The sequence below is a fragment of the Petaurus breviceps genome, unplaced genomic scaffold, assembly GCF_028583685.1.
Source record: "Petaurus breviceps papuanus isolate PSGF00001 unplaced genomic scaffold, PetGlider_PUasm1.0 89148, whole genome shotgun sequence".
NCBI lineage: Eukaryota > Metazoa > Chordata > Mammalia > Diprotodontia > Petauridae > Petaurus > Petaurus breviceps.
The window spans coordinates 14,881-42,090 of record NW_027187014.1 but is presented as its reverse complement, the minus strand read 5'-3'; the positions used below and the strand labels follow the sequence as shown (position 1 = coordinate 42,090).

General features: G+C 47.4%; 1 protein-coding gene across 1 annotated transcript; it reads left to right on the top strand.

The window, feature by feature from the left end:
- The first annotated feature begins 2,361 nt into the window (after positions 1-2,361).
- On the top strand, positions 2,362-27,210 carry LMNA (lamin A/C). Its single transcript, XM_069107212.1, has 12 exons — positions 2,362-2,989; positions 18,867-19,023; positions 20,712-20,837; positions 21,128-21,298; positions 21,516-21,641; positions 22,203-22,423; positions 22,580-22,802; positions 23,145-23,252; positions 23,373-23,492; positions 24,793-24,882; positions 25,572-25,838; positions 26,088-27,210. The coding sequence occupies exons 1-12, from the start codon at positions 2,634-2,636 to the stop codon at positions 26,112-26,114; spliced, it is 1,992 nt and encodes a 663-aa protein (XP_068963313.1). The 5' UTR covers positions 2,362-2,633; the 3' UTR covers positions 26,115-27,210.

The window sequence follows — 27,210 nt, the reverse complement described above, 5'->3', positions numbered from 1 at the left end:
TATTTTTGGCCACTTACTAGACTCTGAATCCATTCACTATACTGATTTCCAAGGACCCAATCTGTGACACCACCCTCAGGACTATTTGGTCCTGGGAGGGGTAGAAAGAGGGAAATGGAAAATGAGATCCTCTGGTCTTGGTAAGAGCTTTGAATTTGGGGCTTCAGATCTAGTATCTAGAATAAGGCTTTGAAGTTAAGATTTAGAAGGTTTATAGGATCAAGAGATTCATCCCTTGGAAATAGAGGAGTCAAAAACTCTTCCCTAGACCCAGAGAAAGACTTGGGATGTTAAATTCTTTCCATTGCTGCCTCCTGCCCCTTTCTTCTTCCTACAGAGGGGGAGATTCCAGGTTGGGAAGAGTTAAATGTGGTTTTTCTTCCCCAGCCCAGAAGGGAAGCCAGGCTGACTGGGTGGGGCAGGGGGGGTGGGAGGTGGGGGGGCAAGATGCCAAAGGGGAGGGGGGCTGAGGCAGACGGGAACAGCACGAGCCCCGTCCCTCACGTTTCTCTGGCTCTCTCCCTCCCCACCCCACACCCCTGCTCCCGGTTTGGGGAACAGAAGAGGGAGAACAGAGCTTTTGTTTTGTCGGGGAAGCTGATGTTGGTGGTAGTAAAGTGCCACACCCTAGGAGGGGAGAGAACTGCTAGAATGGGGAGCCAGACTTATGGGTCCTTTAGTCTTAGGGATAGGGAGGGCCAATGGGATCCAAATGATGGAACCCAAAAGTTATGCCTTCCAGTCAGGCAACCAGCCTCTCCACCCTGCTCTGTCTCACTAGTGTTGGGACCCAGGTGTCCCAAGCCCCAGTCTCTTCTCATTCTTCTTGATGTCAATTTGGACAGCCCAAAGTCCTGTTTGTTCCTCAGCCCTCCTCCTTCCCTTTGGCCACCCCTGATACCTGGGTCCAGAACCCAAGCTTGAGAACCCGACCATCTTCAAACTATTAGAGATCGTGAAGTTGAAAAGGAGCTATGTAATTCAATTCCTGTTGCTTTTCATTTAGAGAATTAGCAGGAGAAAAGCGGTATTGGTAGAAAACTTCAGAATAGGTATACAATCTGGGTCTTGATACCTGGTCCTGGAGGCTGTAGAGTTTAAGGGTGGATAAAGGTAGGGACACTACTCAGGGTATGTGGGGAATGGAATGGACCTGGATACCTGAATTTCGAGTAAGAGCAGAAGTCTGCCATTGCTGAACCAGACAGGATTAGGAATTTCCAAGCCTAGGTTCTGTGAGAGCCTGAGGGAGTTCACCAGTCTGCTCCAGAGCCACCTACAACTCAGGACTTATCAAGTGGGGGAACCTGGTCCTCACATTTGGTTTCTGAAAAATCAGGGTCAGGGCTGGGGATTCAACAGTCCAGGCTTCCATTCCCTCTACATCCCCCAGCTCCAACCCATTGCCCCCTTTCTGATGAGAGGCATCGGTCCTCTTAGCCCAATGCCTGACTCCCCTCCTCCTGGCCCCTCCAAGAACCACAGGAATCTGGGACCCTGGTGCCCTGGCAACGTGACGCACGGCTCTGGGCGTCTGTTTTGAATTACTAGTTAAAAATAAGTCCTACAGTTAAAGAAGAGAGAAGGGCTGAAGAGGGGGGAAGGGACCTAGGTGTGTTCTTCCTCCCATCATCTGGGCCCAATATCCGACAATCTTGGTTCTAGTTTATGAACCTTGGGGAGACAGCCAAGATGGGATCCATGGCCCTTGGGTCTTGTTCTCTAACCTGGTTTTGGATTGGAGAGGGAGTGAGAGGGAGGGATAAAGGTCAGAAAAACTCAGAACCTTAAGGTGGATAAGTGATTTGGCTGTCTCAGGTATCCAGAGCTTCCTGAGCCCCTCAACTGAATGCAGGCATCCCTTCCCCCACACCTGGCTTGCTCAAATCTTAGTTGCTGAATGGGCTGTCCAGATGTGGGCAGGAGGGGAAAAGGGGAGGGTGACTCATTGGTTACTATGGTAGGGAAAGGAAAGGGAACCTATGGGGAGAAGTGGAGTGAGTCACTTCTTGGGTACCAGCCTACCCCCGCCACCTGCCTGGGACCCCTTAACGGTGCCTTCCCCCAGCTCTACTATTTGGGCGCTATTCCCCATTCCAGCCTCTCCTGACCCACCCTTAGCCTACTCCCACATTTTCACTATTCTGTTCATAGCCTCTTGGAAGACGGGAAAGCCCTGGGCAGGCAGATAAGACCCGACATCAATCAAAGTTACAATGTACACAAGAGCTATGGGGGAGGATGCCGTGCAGGGCCTGGACACCCCCATTCCATTTCATCCTAAGGCCCTACTGCCCGCTCCAAGAATTCGGTGAGCATGCTGCTGTCCCTTTAAGAATGTGGCCCCTCCCCTCTTCCCAGGCTTATTTGAGCCTCAGCTCCACAGCCTGGTGACTCAGACTCAGACTGTCCAAGAGCGCCGCGTCTACACTGGGCGGCCTACTTACCCAAGAAGGGCTAAGATCAGAACTCCGGGAGGTCGCGCCTCCGAGCTCAGTTAGAACCCTACCGGGCACTTGTCTCCGAGAGGAGGCTCAGCTGCCCGACTTCTGCAAACCTTTTTCCCTTCCCCGTCTTCAGGTCCTTAATCTTCAGGGACCCCCTGCCCCCAGGGCGCTGCCACCCTGCCTGCCATGGATACCCCGTCGCAGCGGCGTGCCACCCGGAGTGGGGCACCGGCGGGCTCCACCCCGCTGTCCCCGACTCGGATCACGCGGCTGCAGGAGAAGGAGGACTTGCAGGAGCTGAACGACCGTTTGGCTATCTACATCGATCGGGTCCGTTCGCTGGAGACGGAGAACGCGGGCCTGCGCCTCCGGATCACCGAGTCTGAGGAGGTGGTGAGCCGGGAGGTGTCCGGCATAAAGGCCGCCTACGAAGCCGAGCTTGGGGACGCCCGCAAGACCCTGGACTCGGTAGCCAAGGAGCGCGCCCGCTTGCAGCTGGAGCTGAGCAAAGTGCGGGAGGAGTTTAAGGAGCTCAAAGCCCGGTGAGTGGGCCCCAGTTCCGAGGACCTCCGTATGGCCCAGGGAAGGGGTATTCGTTGGGAGGGTGGGGTCTGCAGTTACCTAGAGCTAGGAAGCGGCAGGTGGCATAGCCTGGGAGAGAGAGAGAAGGCTTCAGGCCTTCCCTTTGGGAGGTTCTCTCAGGTAACAGTGGAGGAAGGAACAATTTTGCCTGTTCTAGAGTCCCTAACTCCCTGGCTGGTTAGACTGAGTCAAATGGCAATTACCTGTAAGGGCAGAAGAGCCTCTGAGTAGGGGAACTAAGAGAATGGGTGCATTTGGAGGTGGTGTGGGAAGCAAGTTGAAGAATGCTACCAATAGCCTCATATGTCAGGGTGCTTGGGTTCCTGCTTGAGGAGCACTGCCCGAGTCCAAATGGGACTTTGCCAGGCTCCTGAAGCCTCAAGGAGAAGATTGGGCAATGACCAACTGGAGCTGGCATTGGCCAGTCAGGAAGTCCTAGAAGTGTTGGGGTGGTTGAAAGGGTCCTGTCAAGTATTACCCTGCATGAATTGGCACCACGCCTACCTTGCCTAGGCTGTCTCCGTGCACGTGGTATACTAACCAAGCATGGGCTTCCAGCCTGGCACAATACCTAGCAGTGCTTTTGTGGGGGTGGAGGGGAGATTTGGAAGACGGCTGATTCCCCTTTCCCTCCTACATGGGGGTATGGAAACTTCCTCCTCTAACCAATGGTGATCACGGGCACTCTTGCCCTTCTTGGAAGGACTTTGCAAGCCTCCCTTCTTGTAATAAGGTGTCCTCCTCCCTATATTCCTCCCCCTCTCCCCCACAATTGCCTGGGTCCTTTCCTGATTTTTTTTTTTACAATGGCTAAGCAACAAAAAAGTTTTTGCCCCCATAGTTCCCACAGTTCTTGGCCTCTCTAGCATGGGAATAAAAAGAAAAAGGGGCATGGCTAGAGATTCCAGTCTGGACTATGCTGCTTCTTTCTGTGTCCTACCTCAAAGGAAAATTGGGAAGATATTTACCCTTCAAGCCTAGCACCCTCTGATTTCAGTGAGTGTTTTTCAATCTTGAGTTGGTGGGAGTCAGTGTTTCTTGCCTTCCTAGTGACCCCAGTCATTTTTTCTGTCTGGGATGGTCACTTTCAGTTTCTGTGGTCAGATTTGTGCAACTGTGTCATCTGGTTCATCCCTTTCCTCTCTGACGTTTGGTCTTTGCCTTATTAAAATCCTTGGAGATTCTTTTTTGAAAATCAACCGTTTTTAATGTGCAGCCTCTCCCATGGCCCCTCCTACTCTCCTCCACCCCACCCCACCCCACTTAAAAAAAATGGTTTTGGGGGAGGATTGGTATTCTTACCACAAGTCCTAAGGCATTTCTTTCTCTAATGCTTGTATCTGAATTCTCCTTAGTGAGACCAGTAAACATGTTTAGAGATCCCTCAGTGAATCTGGATTTAGGATCCTGTCCTTCCTCACACTTTCCTTAGTCATTTTTCTCTAAAGTCGTGTTTTTTTATCTGTTCCTCTCTAAAGAATTCCTAGAATATTTCTTGTGCCTTCCCACCTACCCTTTTCTCTGTTAGATTTCTCCTACCCTTTCCCCTCCTTCAATCTTATTCCATAACTGACCCAAGAAGAACCCAAGTTAGTTAAGTGTGAAAAAACAAAACAACTAACTCTCCTCATGGCCTTGCTTAAATAATTTAACCAATTTTTTTTTCCCCTATTCGATCTGATTAGTTAGGGAGTGGAAAGGAGGGTGACTAATTAGGACAGGAGTAAGGTCAGTTGAGGTATTTCATTCATTTTCTGAGTAAAATCTCTCAAGGCAAAGGAGTCTAGAAGAAGTACTAGTAAATAGTCTTTAATTAGTCCTGCTTTTAGTTACCTCTGGAAGGGAAGATTTTGGCTGCTATTTTCTTCAGGAAGAACAGTGGGGTTAATAGATCTGTCTCTCCAATTCTTTTCTTAATTTTGAAACTGTTGTATAACTCTCCTCCCTATTTTGCAGCTGTCCCATCATGGGCTCTGGGACAGCAGTGAGTGTGGGGAGGTGGGAGGTGGAGGGGGAAACACTGAGGTATATGCTGCATATGTGTTATATTTAACCAGCTGCCTCTATTCTCCCCCACAGATCCTGGCTTGGGGTGGGGCTGGGCTTCCGGAGAAGGCTGGGTGCCCTAGGGCAATGGGGATGAGGGTAAATTTCAAAGGGAAGTTGAAGGCTCTGGGTTGGGGTGCCTGGGATAAAGGGTGCTTTCAGATCTTTTTTGGCCCGTTCTATATACCCCAGGGTGGTAGAGGATTGGGAACAGCACTTTTCTCGTCCTCCCTGTTTGTACATACATATATTTTAGAGTGCAGGGCAGATGTTTGGACTAAAAGGAAGCATTTGGCTCAGAGTAAGAGGTAGGGAGCTGAGGCTTCTGTAGATACACACACACACACACACACACACACACACACACACAAGTATTGGTTTAATGTTTAATAAGAATTCAGGGCTAAGCTTGGAGGCAGCCACAAGAGGAGCCAGTCCTTCCCAATCCATGCCCTTCCCTTTATTAGATTCTGAACCCCTAAGAGGCCCCTGCCTAAAGTATCTGTGACTCTCAGACCCTTCCTTTTTTCCATAGTCAAGTAAAGTTCACCTTCTGAGTCTACAGAAAGTAGAGACAAAGTTAGAGGAGCTCCCTGTCTTGGATAGTCAGGATCAGTAGCTTAGGAAAATGTTAGGGGGGAGCAAGGGGGATGGTGGACAGCTGTAATGGTGACTCACTGTTGCTGCCTTATTATATCCCCACCCTATGGTGGTGGTGGTGGTGGAGAGGGTGGCTAACAGATATCTCAAAGAAAGGGAAGGGGTATATACTGATGAATTGTTGGATCTCCGTGTCTGGGGACTAATAACCAAGAGCCCAGATTTCCCATTCTTTGGCAAGAGTGGTCCCTATAATGATGCTTACATTCCTAAGCACTTTGAGATATATAGCATGCTTTCCTGATAGTGTTCTGAGATAGGAAGTACAAGTATTGTTAATCCCATCTAACAGACTGGGAATCTAAGGCTCAAGATGGTTCTATTTAATTAAGCTCCTATAATCAATCACCATTCCAGGTGATGGGGATACAGAGACAAAAATGAAACAATTCTTGCTTTCAAGTAGCATACATTCTACATACAGAGATAAGTCAATAAGATATATATTCATAGTAAATACAAAGTAATTTCAGAATGGAGGGAGCATTATAATAATTGGGGGGGCATAATCAGGAAAGGAGGTGGTACTTGAGCTGAGCCATGGAGTGAGTTAAGGATTCCAAGAGGAAAAGGATGAGGAGGGACATTACAGGCATGGAGGACAGACTGCAAAAGTGTAGAGAGGGGAGATGGAATTTTGTGTAGAAGAACAGCAAGAGGGTTGATCTGGTCTTAACATAGAGGGATCAAAGAGAATGATGTAACAGCAGTTCAGGAAGATGGGTTGGAACAAGATTATGAAGGGCTTCGAATAACAAGTGAAAGAATTTGTATTATGTCCTAGAGAAAACTGGGAAAGCCACTGAAGTTTCTTGAGCAGGAAAGTGACACAGTCAGACCTATACTTGCCCAAGTTTGTAAATTTCATGTCTGAGACCAAACTTAAACTCCGTTCTTGCAAGTCCATGTCCTTTGTTCTTTCCGATATGCCACAAAGCTTTTCCATTGGAGAAACCACCCCTTTTGGAACCTTCCTCTTCCCCTAGCCCTTATTTTGAGAGAAAGGGATAGGAAGTAGAGGAGAATGCCTTCCTCCCTTGTTCCTCTTGGAGGAATTCCAGAATTTAGAGTCCTAATGAAGGGAAGTGGTTCTGAAGCAGTCTTGTCAAAGTCAAGCTGAAGAGGACTTACAAAGTTATGAATTGATGAGCTAGGAGAAGGACAAAGCTAAAATCCAGATAGCTTTGATATAGAAAATGAGCCCCTTCATTCCTTTCGCCCTTAGGATCCCTTTCCCCATTAGGGTCCCTGGGGAAGAGGAAGTCTGAATCAGCAGGGGGAGACCCCGGGCTTCTAAAAGCGGAACAGTTGCTTCCCTCCAGACATAGCCCTCGTGCTCGATGATTTCCTGGATTGCTCGACCTCCCAGCTCCTATACGGACTAGGAGGCTGAGGCTCTGGCATTAAGAAGATTCTAAACATTCTGTGATTCCAAAGTTGGGAATGTGCCTTAGAGAGCATAGAATCTAATCTCTAATCTGACACATGAAGAAACTGAGGTCCAGAGTTGATTTCTCAGAATCACAGAATTTTAGAGTTGGAGAATCTCCACTACAACACACCCTACAAGGGATCATCTGGCCTCCATTTAAAAACCACTAATGAAGGAGATCCTGCAACCTCCCAAATCATCCCATTCGGATTGTTAAATTTTTCCCTACATCAATTTTTTTTACAACCATCTGTAAAATGGGGATAATAATAACATCTACCTCATAAGGTTGTGATGAGAATCAAATGAGATAACATATGTAAAGCACTTTGAAAACCTTTAAAAAATGAAAAAACATAAAGAATTATGTAAAAGCTGGTTATCATCATCATCATCATTATTTACGATTTCTTTGCAATTTCTGCCCTATAGAAGCAAGCTAAGCAACTTTAATCTTTGTTCCAAATGGCATACTTGATGACAGCTATTAAATCTATTTCTGAGTTTTCTCCAGCCCAAATGTCCCTAAGTTTCTTCAACTGATATTCTTCTGGCAAGGACTTAAGGCCCTTCAGCATCCTTATTGCCCTCTTGTGACTCACATGATCACAGAATTTTGAGTTGAGAGGGACTTATTAGCCATCTAGTTCAATCTATACATGATGGGGATCTCCACTACTACTCCAGGTTTTCAATATCCTTCCTAAACTATGACTCCTGGAACAGAGCATAATACTCCAAATGTAGTATGACCAAGGGACAGTACAGTGGGAGTCACCTCCTTTTTCAAAGAAGTTATGCCTCTCTTTGAGGCAATCCAGGATTCCAAGAGCCTTGTCCAACGTCACCTAGCCGATGTGGCGTCAATCAAAAATAGAGCCCAGGTCTTCCAACTCTCAGGCCAATGCTTTTTTACACCACACTGTGCCATCTTTGTCTTGGATATTTAGTTTTAAGAAAGCTTTAGGGTTAGGGGCTAGAAGTCTCATGGACTGGAACTATGCTATGGGTCAGAATTTTTCCTTTTGACCCAGATAGACTTTTTCCTACCTCTGTGCTCCTACTTCTGCCCTATTAACTCCAGAAGTGGTACAACCCATGCCCCACCCTGGCTCATAGTCATTCATATTTTTATAGCACTTTGAGCTTTACAAAGTTCTCTTATCAAAACCGCCTTGTGAGGCAGGTAGTATATATGTATCATATGTGTGTGTGTGTGTGTGTGTGTTTTTATAGAGAGAGGATGGGGGGGGTAGTCAGACTGGTTATGTATCAGCTTGAGTTGAGGAAGGTCCCTTCACCAGTACAGATGGTCCACTGATCTATAACTTGTAGTGTTAGAGCTCTTTGAAGTTAAGTGACTTGCTCATGGTCACACAGAAACAGTATGTGTCAACGGTATGATTTAAAGCTGTATCTTCCTGACTCCCGAGACTTGTCCTTCATTTACTAAAACATTGTCTAATATAAGTAGGATCCCCATTTCACAGATGAGAAAATTGAGGCCCAGGGAGGTGAATTGACTTGCTTAGAATCATCATGCTAAAAAGGGTTAGAGATGTTTGAATTTGGGTCTGTTGTTCTCCAGGTCCATAATTCATTCTTTCTTCTATACTTCTCACTGCTTCTCATCGTGATAACAAAGATTTGTGCCAAGATACATGGTAGGAGTTGGTGAAGGCACAAGGTTGGTTTGGTTGACTGGGCTATGTGAATACATGCCAGAAGTATAGACAAATTCGTTGCATCCAGTTTTGCCTTTAGCCAGAAACCAGTCCTGAATCCTGACTTGGAAGTCATGTTTCTCTGCCTCTGGGTCTCTCTTTCTCCCTCTTTAGAGGAGGCAATGCCCTTTGACAGAAACAAAAGCTGATTATGTTTCCCTTTCAAACTGTGGGGGTGTGAGTGAGCCCTTTAGGGTTCCTTGATCCCTGCTCCCCATGTAAGGATTAGAGAAGGTGGGGGAGGGGAGTGGATTGGTCAAGACATCCTTGGGTACTGGCCTCCCAGTACCCTCAGCCTAGAGCCTGCAAAGGATTTAAATTTCAAGAGAATCACAAGAAAACTTTTTTGTCCGTTTCTATTGCTCAGATTTCTCCTAATCTGTCAGAATATTTCTTCCCTTAGCCCTAGTAGGGTAAGAACCCAGACCTCAATATGCAATGTATCTGAACATTCCTTCATCCCCACCCTTATCCTCAATTCAATAAACCTCAGTGTCAGAGTCAAAGCTAGGCACAGCTGTCTGGGACAACTGGAGAGAGAAGCTGGCTTCTGGTTCAGATGCCCATGTCTCACAGCAGCCCTTGTGCCCTGCTAGAATGTTAGAGCTGGAAGGGACCTTAGAGATCATTTAACCATCTCATTTTACAGATGAGGAAACTGAGCCCCAGAGAAGGAAAATGTTTTGCCCAAGGTCACACAGTTTGTCAAAGTTTACTGACTCTGAAGTCTAGTACTCTTTCTACCCAACCACAATTCCTTCTTTTACTCTTTCTTACTCCTCCCCAGAGGAAAGACCGACTTTCTGTCTGGTTTCTTCCCCTTGTCCTCTGGAGTACAGAAAGTTACTGATATTTTTGCTAAGTGGTTTAATACTTAATCTCTCCCTCAAATGCTTTGTGGAGGTCTCAAATCACTTTAGACTTTAGGTCCTAGTCCATGTTCCAAAAAAAGCACTATTATTAACTGATCCTAAAATGGAGGAATAACCCTATTAAGCACCAAGTTATATTAAATAATATATAATTATATAGTAAACAATATAGTATAAATTATTAAATATGAATATAAAAACCAAGGGCATTTACCAAATGTTTCTTAGAAACACTTTTCTATACAATGTATTGTTGAAGCATTAACAATATCATTAGTTTTAAAAGAACACTGATTAGAACTGGCTAATTACCTTGTCAGTAATTTCACACCATTGGTGCGATATTTAATTGCTAATAAGAAAGAGCAGTTGGTCTTTTAAAAATTAAATATTTTATTGATACTACTGGTGCTTTTAAAAAACACCTGTCTCTTCCCCGTATCTCCTCATATGCCCTCAGGACTCGGGCAAGAAAGAAATATAGTACAGTAAAACAAAACAAACCATTTGCCCTATTTGACAAGGAACACCCTCTTCCACACCTATGGTCCATCACTTATCTGCTGAGAGGAGAGAAGTATGCTTGCTGCCAGTGCTCTGAAGTTTCAAAGTTGCTGCATCAATTGGAATTCTGATGTCTTTCTTCATCCTTTTTCTACTTAGGATAAGAAAAAAGAAGCGTTATTAGAGCAGATGCAAGATTGTATAGGGTAGACAACAGGAAGTACTTTCCAGTCCATAGATCAGGGTTGGGGTCACCCTGCAGAGAGATAGGGGTGACATATTCCATGGCCAGTATTCCTTCCTTCCTTCCTTCCTTCTGTTTGTTGACTTCTGGCTTCTTTTTCCTCAGGCTAGGTTATGCAGTAGTTTGGAGACTTTTATTTTTCCCTTGGGGAGGTGGGAACATAAAGGGAGTGGGGGTGCCTCCCTCTGTCTGACTGGGAGAGGAAGCTAGAATCTCTTCTCTTGGAGCCAGGCATAATTCTGGCTGGCATCCCAGGGGTGGGAGCGCTGAGTCATGGTGGGAGCTAGGAAAGAGAGAGAGAAGTCAAGATCATGGGATTATAAAGTTTGGGGAAGAGAAGGCTGAGGAAATAAGTACTTTTTTTTAAGGCCAAACTCTGGCTTTCATGTGAGGGTTGGAAGTTAGTTTCCTGAGCTTTCTGCAATGAAATATCAAGACCTGGCCTTTTTGATGGAGTGAGGAAGAGTTGTGTCAAAACTCAGGAAAACAGCCATGTGAGGTGGCACTTGGAGAATTAGAAGAATTGGCAGGATGGATGTAAAGGTCTCCGGGGAATCCTCTGGCCTCATACTTCTATGAAATAGTCATGGGGTGGGGGGAGCAGGGAGACCTGAGAGAGAGAGAGAGAGAGAGAGAGAGAGAGAGAGAGAGAGAGAGAGAAAAAAAATTGAGGCAAGGGACAACTATTTCTCTTCTCACTCATGTTATCTTATGGGGGGGGGAGGATAGGACAGCTGGGTCTCTTCTAGATTAGCTAAGGGGATTAGCAGAAGAATATGGCTTAGATGTTCACTGTTCTGGAGTCCTCAGCTCCTGGCCTGTGGGGATACCTTTCCCCTTCTACTCTTCTTAGATTGGGAGGGAACACTGTGTTTACCCAGGAGGCCAGGGGCTAGAATGCAGTGGGACTAGAACTCCCAGATTTTTCCCTTCCTTTCTTTCATGACTCTAGGGTGGGGTTTCTGTACTCTTACTAGTTAATAGGGTTATTAGCCATGTCCTAAAAGATTGAAGGTCAATAATAGTTAAAAAAAGGGGATGCTGAGGTTTAAGTTTGGGGAGAGGGGATTACCCTCAGCCTCAACACCTTGGACAGCTGCCTCCTTCATCCTATCGATGCCCTTTACTACCTTCCCAGTCATTTCCCCTCTCATCATACTATTAGTGCTTTCTCTAGCCCCTGCTTCCTTTTGCCTAAGTAGACAGAGGTGTCTTTGGGCTGAGGTATAGAGGAGTATAAAAGGATTGAGTTAAGGAAGAAAAGGAAGTAAAGAATGAAGAGAAGAAACTCCTTTAGCTGGAGATTGAGTTAGGAGGACTGGGGGTTCACAGAAGCCCCTGCCATTTGCTTCTTAATGAAGGGCCTTGGCATTTTGGCCCATAGCCTCTGTACAATGCCACGTTGATACACCCAGCAGCTGTGACTCAGCCCCATGGCCCCCTGCCAACTCCTAGCTCTTCTGTTCTCCAGTTGTGTCTGAACATGTAAATAGTCGTCTTTTGTCCCCTCCCCCCAACACACAAAACCCATCTTCCCTCCCTGGCATCTAGTCCTGGCTAGCTTCAGGGAGGGGGCAGCAGGAGAACAGTTGGGAGCCTGGTGGCTCTGGATAGAGATGTGAGGGGCCTCATGCCTTGGGCGTGTTGGCGAGTGTCATACCAAGTGAGGTGTGGAGAGGGATTGCCACACCTAGTACATGCTTCTGGAAGTCTCTTGGGGGTGCCTGGGGTATGTTCTGTACCTATGTTCCATATATATGGAATTAGGAGGTGGCATAGGCAGTGTTTTGTGGGTGGTGTGGGAAACTGTGTATATGGAGGAGCAGTGCAAGTGCGGAGCCCTGTATGACCTTGCACCGTGGGCACTTCCTCTTGCTAGGGGAAAGGTGAAGGTATAGAATCACAGAGATATGGAATGTCAGATCTAGAAGGGACTTGAGGGGTCACCTAGTGGAAACCCCTAATTTAATGATGAAACTAAGTTCCAGAAGGGGTGAAGTGATTTGTCTACCATCTCATAAGTAGTAACTGGCCAAACAGGTACTCAAATTTCTGTTTGTTGACAAGGCCTGTCCGCTTTCCACTATGGTGTATTGCCTCTGGGACCCTGGAACCCCTAGGCCTGCCTACCTATGTATCTCCCCCTTTTCCAGAGGCTTTTTCTCCACTCAAGGAAGGGTCCTGGGTATCTAGAGTGAGGGAATGCATGGGGAAGGTAACAGAAGAGGAGAGCAGAGGACCCAGGTGTCCCTGGATTCCACATCCTGCCCACCCGAAAGTGGTTTAAGAGCCACATACCACTCAGGAAACCAGGTGGTGGTTTGTTTTGAGGAGCAGAAAATCCATGAACCCTAAAACTTACTTTTTGTTTCCTATAGTACATGGTGAGGGATGTTGTATGTATGTATGTGTGTGTGTGTGTCTATCTTGCTTAGTCTCTCTGTCTTTCTCAGATGTGTCTGGCTCTATCATTCTCTCTCCCTCCCTCACTGTCTCCCTGTGTTTGTCTCCTACTGTTGTCTTTCTGTATGACACTTGTCTCTCCTTATGAGTCTCTTGCTATTTCTGTCTACCTCTCTCATCCGTGTGTGTGTGTGTGTGTGTGTGTGTTAATCAAGTATATGACAAGGTGCTTAACTTCTCTTGACCTCAGTTTCCCCTTGTATAAAAATGAGGTGGTTCCAGTGGAGGAATATTAAGTTCTCTTCCAAGTATGATATTCTGTGACCTTTTTGTGTGTAGGGTTGGGAGAAGGTGGTTTTTTTGTTTGTTTTGGAGGGGGGGGTGTGTCTGTAGAGAGAAGCAAGGCTAATATATAATATTGTCCTTGTTCTAAATAGGCTTTACCATCTAGTTTGGATGGGTAGGGGGGAACCAAACAACTAACCAGGATGAAACACCCAGGGATAAGAATAATTACGTAATAAATCACAAATAGTTATGACAAATAAGATGTAATGCCATGTTAATACAGTACTTCAGGTTTACAGAATAATTTCCTAACAGCAGCCTTGTGAAGTAAGCGTTGAAGATCTCATCATCTGATTTTACAGATAAGGAAGCAGGCCCAGAGGGGGAAGGGGACTGGGCAGTAGTCAGATACCTACTAAGTGTCAGAGCAGGAATTCAAACCCTAGTCTCCTGACCTCCAATCTCACTCTTTTTTTGAGGGGAAAAATCAGGGAGGCCTGTGATTGAGGTACTTTGTGTAACTTAAACTAATCAATAAACATTTATTAAGTACCTCCTGTGTGCCAAGCACTGTGTTCAGTATAGGGGATACAAAAAGAGACAAAAGACAGTCCCTGCCCTCAAGTAGTTTACCATCTAATAAATGTGATTCCTGATGGTCGTTATTAGTCTGAGGGAAGGCTTCATGGAGGAAGGCCGTATGTACTAGGTATAGAAGGAATGCCAGAAGAAGGATGGAAGGCACGTACTCCAGCAAGAAGGAACAGCATGGGCCAAAGTTCTGAAGGGAGATGTAGGCCTGGGAGAGTGCCTGTGTGGGTGTGTTGGGGGCAGGGATGGACAGGCACAGTGCTGTCCCCACCCTGTCTTTAAGAAATCTCCTGCTGTCTAGTTTGGGAACGTGTGTGTGTCCCCTGCATAGCTGGTGTATTGCTCATCGCTAGCCCTTTCCGTAGCTCCTCCCTCATTCCTTCCCTCTGTCCGTCTGTCCCTGCCTGTCCCTCTTTGTTAGCCCCCTCCCAGGGAGCCTTACTCTTCCTTTCCTCCCTCCCCTCTTCCCAGCCCCACCCCAACCTAGTAGAGGAAATGGGGGCCTCTCCCTCCCCAGCCCAGGCCCCACCAAACACTCCCAGCCAGCAAGTCTTCTATAGCTCCCTCCCCCCACCCAGCCCTGGCCCTTGTTTCCATATGTGGCTGTAGGAGCCAGGCTGGGTCTGGGTGACTCAGCGGGCGGGTCAGAGGCTGGCCCTGGGCCTGGCCCGGCCCATCAGCCTTCCCTGGCTCCAGTCCCTCCTCTCAGCATAGCTGCAGCCCCCGCGTCTCCTCCTTTTCCCTGGCTGGCAGCCCTGCTCTAGGCCTCAGGCCTCAGTGCCTAGGATTCTCTCCTCACAGACTCTAAGATTCAGCTCCCACTCCACCCCGGCTTTAACCTTCCCTTCTATTGAATTCCTTCCCCAGAAGTGGGTTTCTTACCCCTTACTCAAAAATCTCTGGGTCACCCAATTTCTTCTTCTCCACCTACCCACTCATTACCAGCTTATGGGGTTTCTGCTAAGTCCTGCCTTTTCTCCTTTCCCACCCCACTCCTCTTCCCTTATCTCTTCCCTTGGAATTAGATTTGTCAAGATTTAGTGAGGGATTCCCCTAGCTGTGCTCCAAGATCTGATGGGACAAAGGGGAGCTAGGTAGACGTCCTTTCTCTGAAGTAGGGGTGTGGGGGTCTGGGACAGGACATGGGCAGATCCATGGTCTCCCCTGTGGGCACTAGAGGATTTCCCTTGCCCGGGTATTGTCTGAATGAAGATGAGTCACCTGAGGAACCCTGGCTCCCACCCTTTCCAGTCCTCTTGCCTAGGCATAAAAGAAGTGGATATGTGCCCACCAAACCCCTGTTGGCTGTCCCTGCTGGACTCTTGCCCACATCCTGACACCCAAATGGCCATCTTGAGCATAGGCACAAGTATTGGATAATACAGTTTAGAACTAGAACAGATCACTCTCCCAACTCCCTAGTTTTACAGATGAGGAAAACTGAGGCACAGTGATCTCAAACCGGTGTCTTTGGCCAGCAGTTTGAGTTTCTCCTAATCCCTGCAGGCCTTCAATTATAAGCTATTTTTGAAGGACCCATCCCCTGCAACATTTTCACAAGGAAAGGACAAAAAGAATTCCCTTCAGGTTCCTAAGGTATAACCTCTAGTGAGATGGATTAAGTTTAGAGATTGGATTCTGGGTCCTGGAAAAGAGGAAACTTGGGAAAGCAGATTCTCTTGAGATGGTGAGATCGGGGCAGTGGACTGACAGGACTGAAGGGAGGGGAGGTCCATGCTTCTTAGATGCCATCTCGTGGTTACTGGCTGTGGATTCCCCAGGCTCTGAGTCATGTGGCAATGGGTGGTGGGGTGGCTTTCTCCCAAAGGATGGGAACCCCCCCCCTAGCCTGGCTGAGGAAACCACAGAAGCCTCAGCTTTCTTCCTCAGCTAGGCTTCCCTTAGTCTGAAGGGCGTGGCTTAGTGAGTCTTCTGATCTGTCAGTCTTCCTTTCCATACCCTAATCTTTTTTCTCTCTTCAACTATAAAGGCCTCCCCCAACCAAGAAGGAAAGGGAAATACCTCATTCATTTTTCTGAAGGAATATCACAATTTAGGAGCAACAGTAGAAGGGATTGTAATTGGACTTAAGGAAAGACTTCTCACCCTAGCCTCCCTTTAGGGTTAAGAACTTGTCTTTTTTGAAAGTATTCAAGAAAACTGGCAGAAGTAGGGGAGAAATGACCTAGACAAATTACCTCTCTGAGTCTCAGTCTCCTCATCTGTTACATGGTGATAAGAATCATTAGGTGATCTCTAGCTCTAAAATTCCATAAGTCTAGGATCCTAAACCCTTTTAGGATGAGACTGACTCATCAGGAACCTGAGGGAGCCCAGCCCACTGAGATCACCCTGTTCCCCTTCCCTGCTCTGCCCAGGGTGGTGGAGTGTTCTCAGGTCACCCTCACCTGTGTAGGAGGAGAGATGGCTCTCTTCCTCCCTGTTTGCCATGCTTTTACTGGGTCCTGTCTCAGGAAATCCTTCCTGCTGGTTAACCTAAAATCCAACCTACTGGATCTAAGGCATTTCATCTATTATGTACTTCTGGGCCTAAGGACCCATGGGAAAGGCAAGTCCCTGTAGCTTTGGAGTTAGACAAGGATTCTCTGCTCTATCACTTTATGGCTGGTTTCCCCCTTTTCTTTTCCTCTTCCTTCTCTATTCCAGCTGCTTCAACTTCGGAAAAGTTCTGAAGTCATGGAAAGTTGGAGCTGTACTCCCAGCCAGGGTCTGGACGGGATGGCGGCCAAAACCAGAGCTGGATTTTGATTTTATTTTTAGCTTTTCTGGCTGAGATGAGGAAGGGAGAAATCAGTTCTTTCTGTAGATGGAATGAGTATTGTATGAAGCACCTTGTCCTGGGTTGGGAGGTACATAGAGCAGTGCTGGGGAGGAGTGACCCAGACCCAGACAGAGAAAATGCAGAAGTGACAACCCCCTCCTTGCCAGGGTCATCGTGTCCCTCTCCCTGGTCCAATCAGATCTAGTTAGGGTAGAACGACTTCTTATCTTTATAATTCTCAGGGTGATGAGAGAAGAAATATGACTATTCTAATCTCATTCCCTTCCTTAAAGTTTAACCTCCATCTGTCCTGCTATAGTGTGAATTTGAGTGATTCTTAGGGCTTTCATACTAGAAGCATTAATGAAAGTGTGACTCTTCTCTCCACTTCAGGATAGAGACTATGTTTTTGTTTGTTTTTTTTTTTTCCCCGGTATCTACTGCTGTGGTCTTGTGCTTAAGAGCTGCAGATAGTACTGGGAGAAGGGGGGTGGTGACTGATTCCTTTTTTATTAACCCTTTCCCTCTACATCCTAAAGGTGCCCTAATGTAGACAGGATGTTAGTATTCAGAGCTAAAAGGAAAGAAAGATGATTCAGTCTGACATCTTCATTTTACAGATCAGGAAAATAAAGTCCAGAAAGGTCTCCTTTCCTTCTCCAAGGTCACATAGATCCTAAGCAAAGCCATGATTCAAATGTGATATAAGCAAATATATCACATGAGATTTGGAGTCAGCAAGACCTGAGAGCAAATACCACCTCAGACTCAAAACTTCGTGACCCTAGATAACTCACTTAATCCTTCTCAAGGCCTCAGTTTACTCATCTGAAAAATGAAGGGGTTGGACTGCATGGTCTCTAATTCTGTGACTTCAAACCCACTATACATGTTCAGAGTTTCTACATAATAGGGCCTCTTCTCGCCTCCTCTAGGATCCATTGCATTTCAAAGTCAGGATTCCAAGAGGTTTTTTTTTTTTTAAAATAATAAAAAAGAGCCCTTCTACCCACTTCTCCATCTGTCTGAAATAGCTCGAGTCCCCAAGGTGGGGTGGCTGATGTGTCATCTCCGCTATCCCTAGATTTGCTTTAGGTTAGGCTCTAAGCAGTTTCAAAGGAAGCTGAGGGCCAGCACCCACATGTACGCAGTTGCCTCAGAGCCAACATCTGGAGCTACATACTGAGGTTCCTCATTTGTAAGAAGGTGGGTAGAGTTCTCCCAGGGATGTGAAGAAATCTTCTTACCCCAGAAGAGAACTGGCTGACTGGGAAAAAGGAAGAATGGAGAGAATCTAGCTATCTTTCACGGCCTAGAGCAGAAAAAGGGAGAACCCTCTGGCTTTGTTTTCCAAGGACTCACTGGGGTGTTGAATCCAATGAGATTTCCCTTTCCCAAAAGCTCTAGGAGAGGCAGACTGTACCGTTGGTTCTTTCATCTGCATTGAGAAGGGGGCAGGGGAGGAGGGAATCCCAGATTTGACTGCCGTGGCAGCCACCTAAAAGCCTCTTGGAAACAGACATGGAAATAACTTGAGAGCCATGGTGGCTGGCTTCCTATGTGGGTGGTTGAATTGAGGGAGGGAAAGAAGGAGGGAGGGAGGCTGGTTTGAAAGGAGGTGGGTTGGGCCTAAGGAAGAGAAAGTTAAGGCCCTGTGTGGGAGGGGTGGGGAACAAAGGTACCCCTGTTTCTTAGAGGAAGAATGAAAGGAGAGGGGAATCGGTTCAAATCATGAGACCCAGGCTCTCCCTACAACCCCCAGGCACGTTCCTGGTCCCTGAGTCATGGGAGAGGTGGAATGTTTCATGGGACCTGAGTGATCTTGGCTGCACCCTGGAGTTTGGGTTGGAGGGGAAGGAGGGGAAGGAGCCTGGCAGCATCCTAACTCTTTGTTATAGGTAGGAACCAATTAATGGTGCAGCCAATGGTACCCTCTGCTGGTGTCAAGTGGAAAGACAAGAGGTCTAGTGCTGACTTAAAAGGAGGACAGATGTGATATCACAGAATATTATTGACAGAATTGAAACGGATCTTTGAGGGCATCTATTCTAATCCTTCATTTTACAAAATGAGGAACTTGAAGGCCGGAGGGATTAGCTTATTTGTCTACCATCAACACAGCTAATATATGGGTGGCCAAGCTGAGATAGTTCAGGGCACTCTGTTTCTCCCCACTTTGTCAAGACATGGGCTCCTACTGGCTCCACGTAAGATCCAGCCATTTCTAACAACCCTTGTTTCCTTGGTCTCTCTGGTGCCTTCTTTTACCTTCTCTTCTCTTTTCTATCCAGCAATGCCAAGAAGGAGGGGGATCTGCTGGCAGCTCAGGCCCGGCTCAAGGATCTAGAGGCCCTGCTTAACTCCAAGGAGGCAGCTTTGAGCACAGCCTTGAGTGAGAAGCGTACTTTGGATGGTGAGGTGCACGAACTCCGGGGCCAGGTAGCCAAGGTAAGACCATCGCCTTCTGCAGGCTCTACCAGTGGCTACAATACACACACTTCCTCTTCTTTCCATTCTCCCCCCCCCCATTCTTTCTTTTTTCTGCAACTCAGGAAAGCTTACTTTATACCTAATGCCCTCATGAGGTTCCCAATCTGAGATACACGCAAGAATAATTACCTCTCAGTCATGTCATGAAGGGGAAGAAGAGATGTGAATGTGTCCAAGTGTGTTTTGTCTTGGCTAAGTTCTGAAGTCCTTTAAGGTCAGGGAATAATATCTTCTAATAATACACTTCTCTGGGGCACGTCTAACTCTCATTAATTACTTAAGTAGAATTGCAGCAAAAAATCTGAAATTCATTTTAGTTTACCTATGGAACAGACTTGTTCTGCCCATGACTGACCCTATACTCTTCTCACTTTAACCTCCATGTTTCTACTGTATAGGAATTGTGTGTTACTAAGGAGCACACAAAAGCCATAATTGGGAGTTGAATATTTATTTAATATTAATTATATGATGTTCAGGGGACACACAGAGTAATTGTCCTAATAACACCTTGCATTTATATAATGTGCTTTACTTTCCAAAACAGTTTTCTATCTATTATCTTCTCTTATTCTCATGTTACAAGCTAGGGAAACTGGCCCAGAAAAGTTCATCGAGCCACCCGGCCTCTTCTCAGCTAGTTAATGGCAGAGCTGGGGCACTGCCTTCTGACTCAGCATTCTTTTGCCCTGGTGATACACAGTTCCTTTCTGAAAAAGAGACTTGACTGACAACAGATTATTATCCCAATGTAGCCCTAACTAGTGACAGATGAATTTCCGACTCTTACTAAATGCTAGAATAAGAATCATCTCCACTGAGGTTAAGAATAGTGTGTGTTTAAAGGAAGGAGATGGTAAACATCTCCTGCCAGAGAGATCATAGGCTCAGGGTATGGAAGGAAACATTTAAAAAGAATATGGCCAGTTCGGGAATTTGTTCTGCTTGACTATTAGTGTTTGTTACATTTTTTTTTCTTTTCCTCTAATGGGAAAAATAGAAAAGAGACAAAAAAACCAAAAGGAAGGAGTGAGTACAGTCTAAAGTCTCATCTCTTTCTGCCTTCTACTCCTGGCCTTGCCACACTTTAGTTAGATGACCTTGGATAGACATGTAGTTACGTCCCATTTTGCAGGAGAAAGAGATAGGCAGGTCATGTGGTACAGTGGAAAACATAACTAGCCTGGGAGTATGGGAGACCATGCTTTCAAGCCTGGCTCTGCTAACTGGCCTCCTCTCAGGTCTAGTTTCCTTACCTTACCTAAATGCTGGGACCCTTCCTCCCAAACTCCCTTCTATTTAACTACTTTGTACATAATTTGTATTTTTGCATGCTTGTCTCCCCCAATACACTGTAAGCTCCTTTTGAGTAGGGATTGTTGCATTCTTTATGCTTATATCCCAGTGTTTAAAACATAATAGCTACTTACTTGTTTATTGATTAATTGATTTTAGATTAGGGGTTCTTAATTTTCTTTTGAATCCTCTGTATTTTATGCATATAAAAACATTCTGATAAGGGGCCTCTAGGCTTTATTAGACTGCTGAAGGAGGTCCAGGATGCTGAAGGAGGTTCCAGTGATCTCTAAAATCCCTTCTAAGGATTTATGCTGCTTCCCTCTCTTCCTTTCTCCCTCTCTCCACAGCTAGAGGCAGCTCTGAGTGAGGCCAAGAAGCAACTTCAGGATGAGATGCTGAGAAGGGTGGATGCTGAGAACAGACTGCAGACCCTGAAGGAGGAGCTAGACTTCCAGAAGAACATCTATAGCGAGGTGGGGGCCCAGAACTCTGGGGATGCAGGGGAGCAAGGGCTGCCCATCTCATGGGGACTCCCAATTAGCTAAGCCCAGGGCCTGTTTGGAAGGCACAGGCTGAGAACCTGACTGCTCAGGTGGCCAGGAAACCTTGCTTGCTGGCAGGGGTTGAGGGTGGGGAGGTGGAATGCCTGGAGTGGGGCCCCTGCTGAGGTGCAAGAAAGGTGCCTGATACCTGGGCTCCTGTGGTTGTGTGCCTGGCTGGCGCTGACTCTGATCCTGCCCCCTGGCTCCCCTCCACTCCCTAGGAGCTTCGTGAAACCAAACGTCGCCACGAGACGCGCTTGGTGGAGATTGACAGTGGCAAGCAGCGGGAGTTTGAGAACAAGCTAGCTGATGCCCTGCAGGACCTGCGGGCCCAACATGAGGAACAAGTTGAACAATATAAGAAGGAGCTGGAGAAGACCTATTCTGCCAAGGTGCCCCAATCCCCCCCTTCCCTTGGGCTCTGGTGGGCTTCCCTCTCTGGAAGCTTTTTCTCTTGTCTTCTAAGCACAGGAAGGGAGGGCTGGGTTGGCCACTGAGAGCTGTGCTCTCTCCACCCTGACAACAGCTTTCTTGCTTCTTTATCTCACCATGCTTCTGTAGCACTAACTGACTGCTTTCCTTACCTTCTCTCTACCCCTCCTCCACCAGCTGGACAACGCTAGGCAGTCTGCTGAGAGGAATAGCAACATGGTGGGGGCTGCCCATGAAGAGCTGCAGCAGTCACGCATCCGCATTGACAGCCTTTCTGCCCAGCTCAGCCAGCTCCAGAAGCAGGTATTACCCCATGGCAGGAATGGCGATTGAGAGAGGGCCCATGGCTGGGAGGAAGGATTGTCCCCTGAAGATGTCAGGGTAAAACAGCAAGAAAGGGGAGGAAGGAGAGAAATTCTTCAGGAGTCTCCAAGCAGAAGGAGACAGGATACAATTAGACCAGGGGAGCTGGTGCAAGAGAACAACTCTAAATACGGGTTCTGGGAGTGCAACTGGGGCTTCTGAATGGAGACCATGGATTTTTTAGCTGCAGGTGAACAGGTTTTGGGGTTTTTCAGACAGTAGCAGGGATCAGTTCATTTTCTGTCTGAATCACTTAGTTCCTCAAAGGTTTGTGGAATGTAACTGAAATTGTTAGACCTTGTGAAATAATTCCTGGCATTGAGGGGGAAGCGGTATTGAAGACAGTAAGCTTTAGCTGGAATTCCTGGAGATACTAAAGGCTGACCCCTTGCCACAAAGGGGAATATAATCGATCCCTGGTATCTATGGATTTCTTCACTGGGATCTCAGATCCCTATTGAGAGCTCATTAGATCCTCAAGGATCTCTTTTCCTCAAACAGCTGTCAGCTAAGGAAGCGAAGCTGCGGGATCTGGAGGATGCTTTGGCCCGGGAGCGGGATACAAGCCGGCGGCTGCTGGCCGAGAAGGAGCGGGAGATGGCAGAGATGCGGGCAAGGATGCAGCAACAGCTGGATGAGTACCAGGAGCTGCTGGATATCAAACTGGCCCTGGACATGGAAATCCACGCCTACCGCAAACTCCTGGAAGGAGAGGAGGAGAGGTGAGACTACGAAGAGGAAAGCCAGGGCCAGGAGGCTGGGGAGGACTGAGAGGTGAGGGGGAGGATGGGCTGGGGGCCGGCACAGGGCAAGATGCCCAGCCTGAGCCCTGGCCTTATGTGCCTGTCTTCCTCTCTATTTGCCTCCCCCTATGCCAGGCTGAGGCTGTCCCCCAGCCCCACATCCCAGAGAAGCAGGGGCCGGACCTCATCTCACTCATCCCACACCCAGAGTGGGGGAAGCGCCACCAAGAAGCGAAAGCTAGAGACCAGTGAGAGCCGAAGCAGCTTCTCGCAGCATGCTCGCACCAGCGGTCGAGTGGCTGTGGAGGAGGTGGACGAGGAGGGCAAGTTCGTGCGGCTGCGCAACAAGTCCAATGAGGTCCGTGGGGAAGAGGGCAGAGGGGTAGGGAGGAGCTTGGACACCTTGTGCAGGCTTCCCCAAGGTCCCTGCAACCCGGAGAGCCCAGCTACCAGCCTATAGTTCAGGGCCCTGGAGATAGGGTGCTGCTATGTATAAACAGTGGTATAGCTTTCAAAGGGCTCATGGAGATACCGAGAGGATTTTAAGGTCAGACGCTTCAGAGTCAAGGCTAGGCTTAGAAGTGGAAAGGGAGAAGGGAATCAGTAGGTGGGGCTGGCTTCCCTTCTCCTTTGGTTTACTCTGCCTTCTTCCTCCTTTTCTGACTTTCTCTCCCCACCCCCACCTCTTCCTTTCTTCCAGGACCAATCCATGGGCAACTGGCAGATCAAGCGCCAGAACGGAGATGAACCCCTGCTGAGTTATCGCTTTCCCCCTAAATTCACTCTCAAGGCTGGACAGGTGGTGACGGTGAGTGGGGTGGCCTATGTACTTGGGTGGATTTCTTTTGGTAATCCTGGAGAGGGGTCGGGGGACTGGTTCAGTGAATGAGAGAATCAGCTGTAAACTTTGTCCTCTTGAATTTTTCAGATCTGGGCCTCAGGGGCAGGAGCTACCCATAGCCCTCCCACTGACATGGTGTGGAAGGCTCAGAGTTCTTGGGGTTGTGGAAACAGCCTTCGCACAGCACTCATCAGTGCCACTGGAGAGGTGAGGTACACGTACATGTACACACACACACACACACACACACACACACTTTACCCCCCTCACACAAATACACCCCTCTATCCCTCTCCACACACATCTCTTTCTGTCGCTGTCCTTCTCTTTTTGTTGTAAAAGATTGCCCCCTGGTGGCCAATTTTTCTCTTGAGGCATTGCCTGTGTTCTCCCTTCTCTACCCCTTACCATTTTTCTGTTGTGTTTTCTTTTAGAGGATTATCTCTCAGAGGGTGGGGAATTTAGTAATTGCACATTTATTAGGTGCCTACTTTGTGGAGAGATCCAAAGAAAAACAAAAGACTGTCTCTGCCCTTGAACCTAAAAGTTCACAATTTAATGGGAGAAATGACCAGCTGATAACTAGGTACAAAGGAGATCTGGATAGGCTCAACAGGAAACAATCAACAGACAGAAAGTACTAGAATTATGAGGCATTGGGAGGTGGGGTCTCACTTCTGTAGGAGGGGTAGAAGTCTGACTGCAGAAAGAATTATTGGGTAGGGTCAGTAGAATTCACCCAATTTTGGAAAAGAGATAAGAGAGAAATCTGTAATTTCCTATCTGAGTTGTTATTAAAACACTTTGTCTAGACTCCTCATTTGTCCCAGTACAGTCTACTTTCTAGCATACTTATATACATTTTGTATAGACCTCCTTGTTCCTTGAAAGAACAGAGGTTATATAATTTTTCATCTTTGTAGTTTCAGTGGTTTACTTATATTTTGTTGTCATTCAGTTATGTTCAACTCTTCCTGACCCCATTTGGGGTTTTCTTGGCAAAGATACTGGAGTGGTTTGCCATCTTCTTCTCCAGCTCATTTTATAGATGAGGAAACTGAGCCATTCAGGGTTACACAGTTTGCCCAGGGTCACACAGCTAGGAGATATTTGAGGCCAGATTTGAACCCAGGAAGATGAATCTTCCTGACTCTAGGACTGGTACTCTATCTACTTCACCACCTAGCTGCCCCATTATTATATGTAGTACATATATATTATATATATGTAACATATATGTAGTTACTGATGTACAGTAGGTGATTAATAAATGTATACTGAATGAAACAGAAATAAAGAAGGGTTCTTAGAGAGGATGAGAGCAGATTGGGGGGGGGGGAACAAAGGGTGATTGAGGCACCTAAGGTAAGATGGTATTCCAAACTCTGAACAGAAGGAAGGATTATTTGGAGGGCAAAGGGTAGAGCAAAATGAGCCTGGTGTTGAATCACATGGGATAGCCCCCCCCCTTCCTTGACCTCATCTCCATTCTGTCTCCCTTTACCAGGAGGTGGCCATGCGTAAGCTGGTACGCACGGTGACTGTCAATGATGATGATGAGGACGAGGATGGAGAAGTCCTGCTCCATCACCACCACGTGAGTGGCAGCCGCCGCTGAGCCAAGTGGACAGGTGGCCCTCAGCCTAGGCACCCTGTCCAACCCACAGGGGTGCTCTTACTCCCTGCCAACCCTTTCCTTGGGCCTTTCCATGCCAAGTACATTCTCATTAAAGAGTTTTTTTTATAACCTCACTCAGCTGCCCTGGCCTTTCTTCTCCTCCTCCCTTATGCCTCAACCCTGGGACTCAAATGTCTGAGTGTCCTAGAGAGGGAGGGAGGGGAGGACATCTTGGTGTCACGTAGTGTTCCAAGAGGAGGGGAAGCAAGGCAGTGAGTGAGATCTGGGTTTTCCTCAGGTAGGGCTACAAGGAGCAGCAGACAAGAGCAATAGGGAGCCCCTGACTCCATCCCTCTGTATACATATACATCTGTCTTCTTCTTCATCCCTTATTTCTCATCCCTTTAGCAATTCAGAGTAGCTTAGGCAAAGCCAGACTCTTATCGTCTGATTCCTCCCTAATATGAGGACTTGTTACCTTCTGAAGGCAGTCCCCCTGCCTACTTGGTTTGCCTTACATGCTCTGCCACTGTTGACCTCCCTAGTCTTTTAGGGAGCAGACACCCTTACTCTTTTTAGCTTCATGGCTGGAAGCCTAGGTACTTTGGGCCTGTTGCTCTCCATCCCAGACTCGCCCCATCCCGCCTGAGTCTTATCTCCCTCCCCAGGGTGCCCACTGCAGCGGCTCGGGGGACCCGGCCGAGTACAACCTTCGTTCTCGCACCGTGTTGTGTGGGACCTGTGGGCAGCCAGCTGACAAGTCCGGGAGCGGTGCCGGGGTCGGGGCTGGTGGCTCTGTCTCCTCTGCCTCCTCAGCCTCCAGTGTCACTGTTACTCGAAGCTACCGCAGTGTTGGGGGCACTGGGGGCAGTGGCTTTGGGGACAGCCTGGTTACCCGATCCTACCTCCTAGGGAACTTACGCCCTAGAACCCAGGTGAGTCAACTTCTTCCCTCCCTTTCCCACCCCTCATATTCCTGGTGATCTGGGGGAAAGGCCTTATGGAAGTTCTTATGTAGTTTGAAGTCAGTAGAGAGCTTCTATGCCCAAAGGATAAGGGCCCTGTCCCTTCCTGAAGAGGAGGTGGGAGGGTAAGAGTTAACTTGTTCTAATTTGGGGGGCAGGGTAGGGAGAGAAGGTACCTAGGAGTCTATTTACCCCTCCCCTTCTTCTTTTCTCTCCTAGACTCCTCAGAATTGCAGCATCATGTAACCTGGAACCTGGTGTGGGGAGAACACCCAGCAGCCCTGACTGCTCCCTCTTCCCACTTCATGCCAATTTTCTCCCCCTCCTCCTTTCCTGGAGGGAGAGTCTGAAGCCAAAAAACCCCAAAACGAAACAAAAAACAAAACCCCTAACCCTTCTATGGTTTTTGTTCTCCTCTCTGCTCCCCCTTCCTGTGTTTTGTGTTTTTTTTCTAAAAGAAGTTATTTTCTACAGTGGTTTTATACTGAAAGAAAAACACAAGCGCAAAAAAAAAAAGAAAAGAAAAAAAGAAAAACAAAAAGAAAAAAAAGTCCCCTCCTTCCAGATAGTGGTCTATCATCCTTTGCTCTTTCTTTCCCCTACCTCTAAACCCCAAACCCTATATTTTAAGCCAAAGAGGATTTCCTGTAGGGGCCAAGGGGGGAGAGGTGCTTTTAGGGAAACTAGTTTTTGCTTCCTGATGCTGGCTGCTTCTGTTTCCATTATCCTTCTCCCCTCATATAACCAGGAACTCTCTTGAATGGTGCCTAATCTGCAGGTGGGAAAAGTCACCTGCCCAGCTGCTTTCTGTCCTATGAGGAACAAGGGTTTTTTCCTTGCTCTCCTGAGGGTGGCCAGCATGCTGGGAGAAAGGGCACTTGGGCCATCATTCCCCTTGCTGAGGCTTCTCTGTTCCCTCAGGGGGGCACTCCTGCCTCCTGCCTTCTGCTTAGCCCCGAGCTACAGTGCCTTTACCTGCATTTTATTTAGACAAGGGATGGGAATGAGGGGATTGGGGAATGGAGGGGAGGTGCTGAGTTTGAGTCTCTGCTCTCCACCTGCTTTTAGGATTGGTAGGCTCCATTATGTCACTGAAGGTTGATGAAGGGAGAGGAAGAGAATGGGGGCAGAGCTGGAAAGATAACCTACCTGGATCCTAGCCCTCAAAGAGAAAAGGGAGTGTGTGGGGGTAGGGTGGGGTGGAGGAGTAGATTTTTCAGGTGGCTTTTGGCAAACACTAAGGAGCCCCTTGCCCTCAACCCCCCAACCCATCTGCTTTCTCCTAACCTATTTTCCCTTCTCCCCCCAACCCCAACAAATCAATACACTAGACTTTTCTGTC

Coding starts and splice junctions, on each gene's coding strand:
- LMNA (XM_069107212.1), top strand. CDS start 2,634: ATGGATACCCCGTCGCAGCGGCGTGCCACCCGGAGTGGGGCACCGGCG. Junction 21,642..22,202: donor TCAGCCAGCTCCAGAAGCAG/GTATTACCCCAT, acceptor TTCCTCAAACAG/CTGTCAGCTAAGGAAGCGAA. Junction 22,803..23,144: donor TGCGCAACAAGTCCAATGAG/GTCCGTGGGGAA, acceptor CCTTTCTTCCAG/GACCAATCCATGGGCAACTG.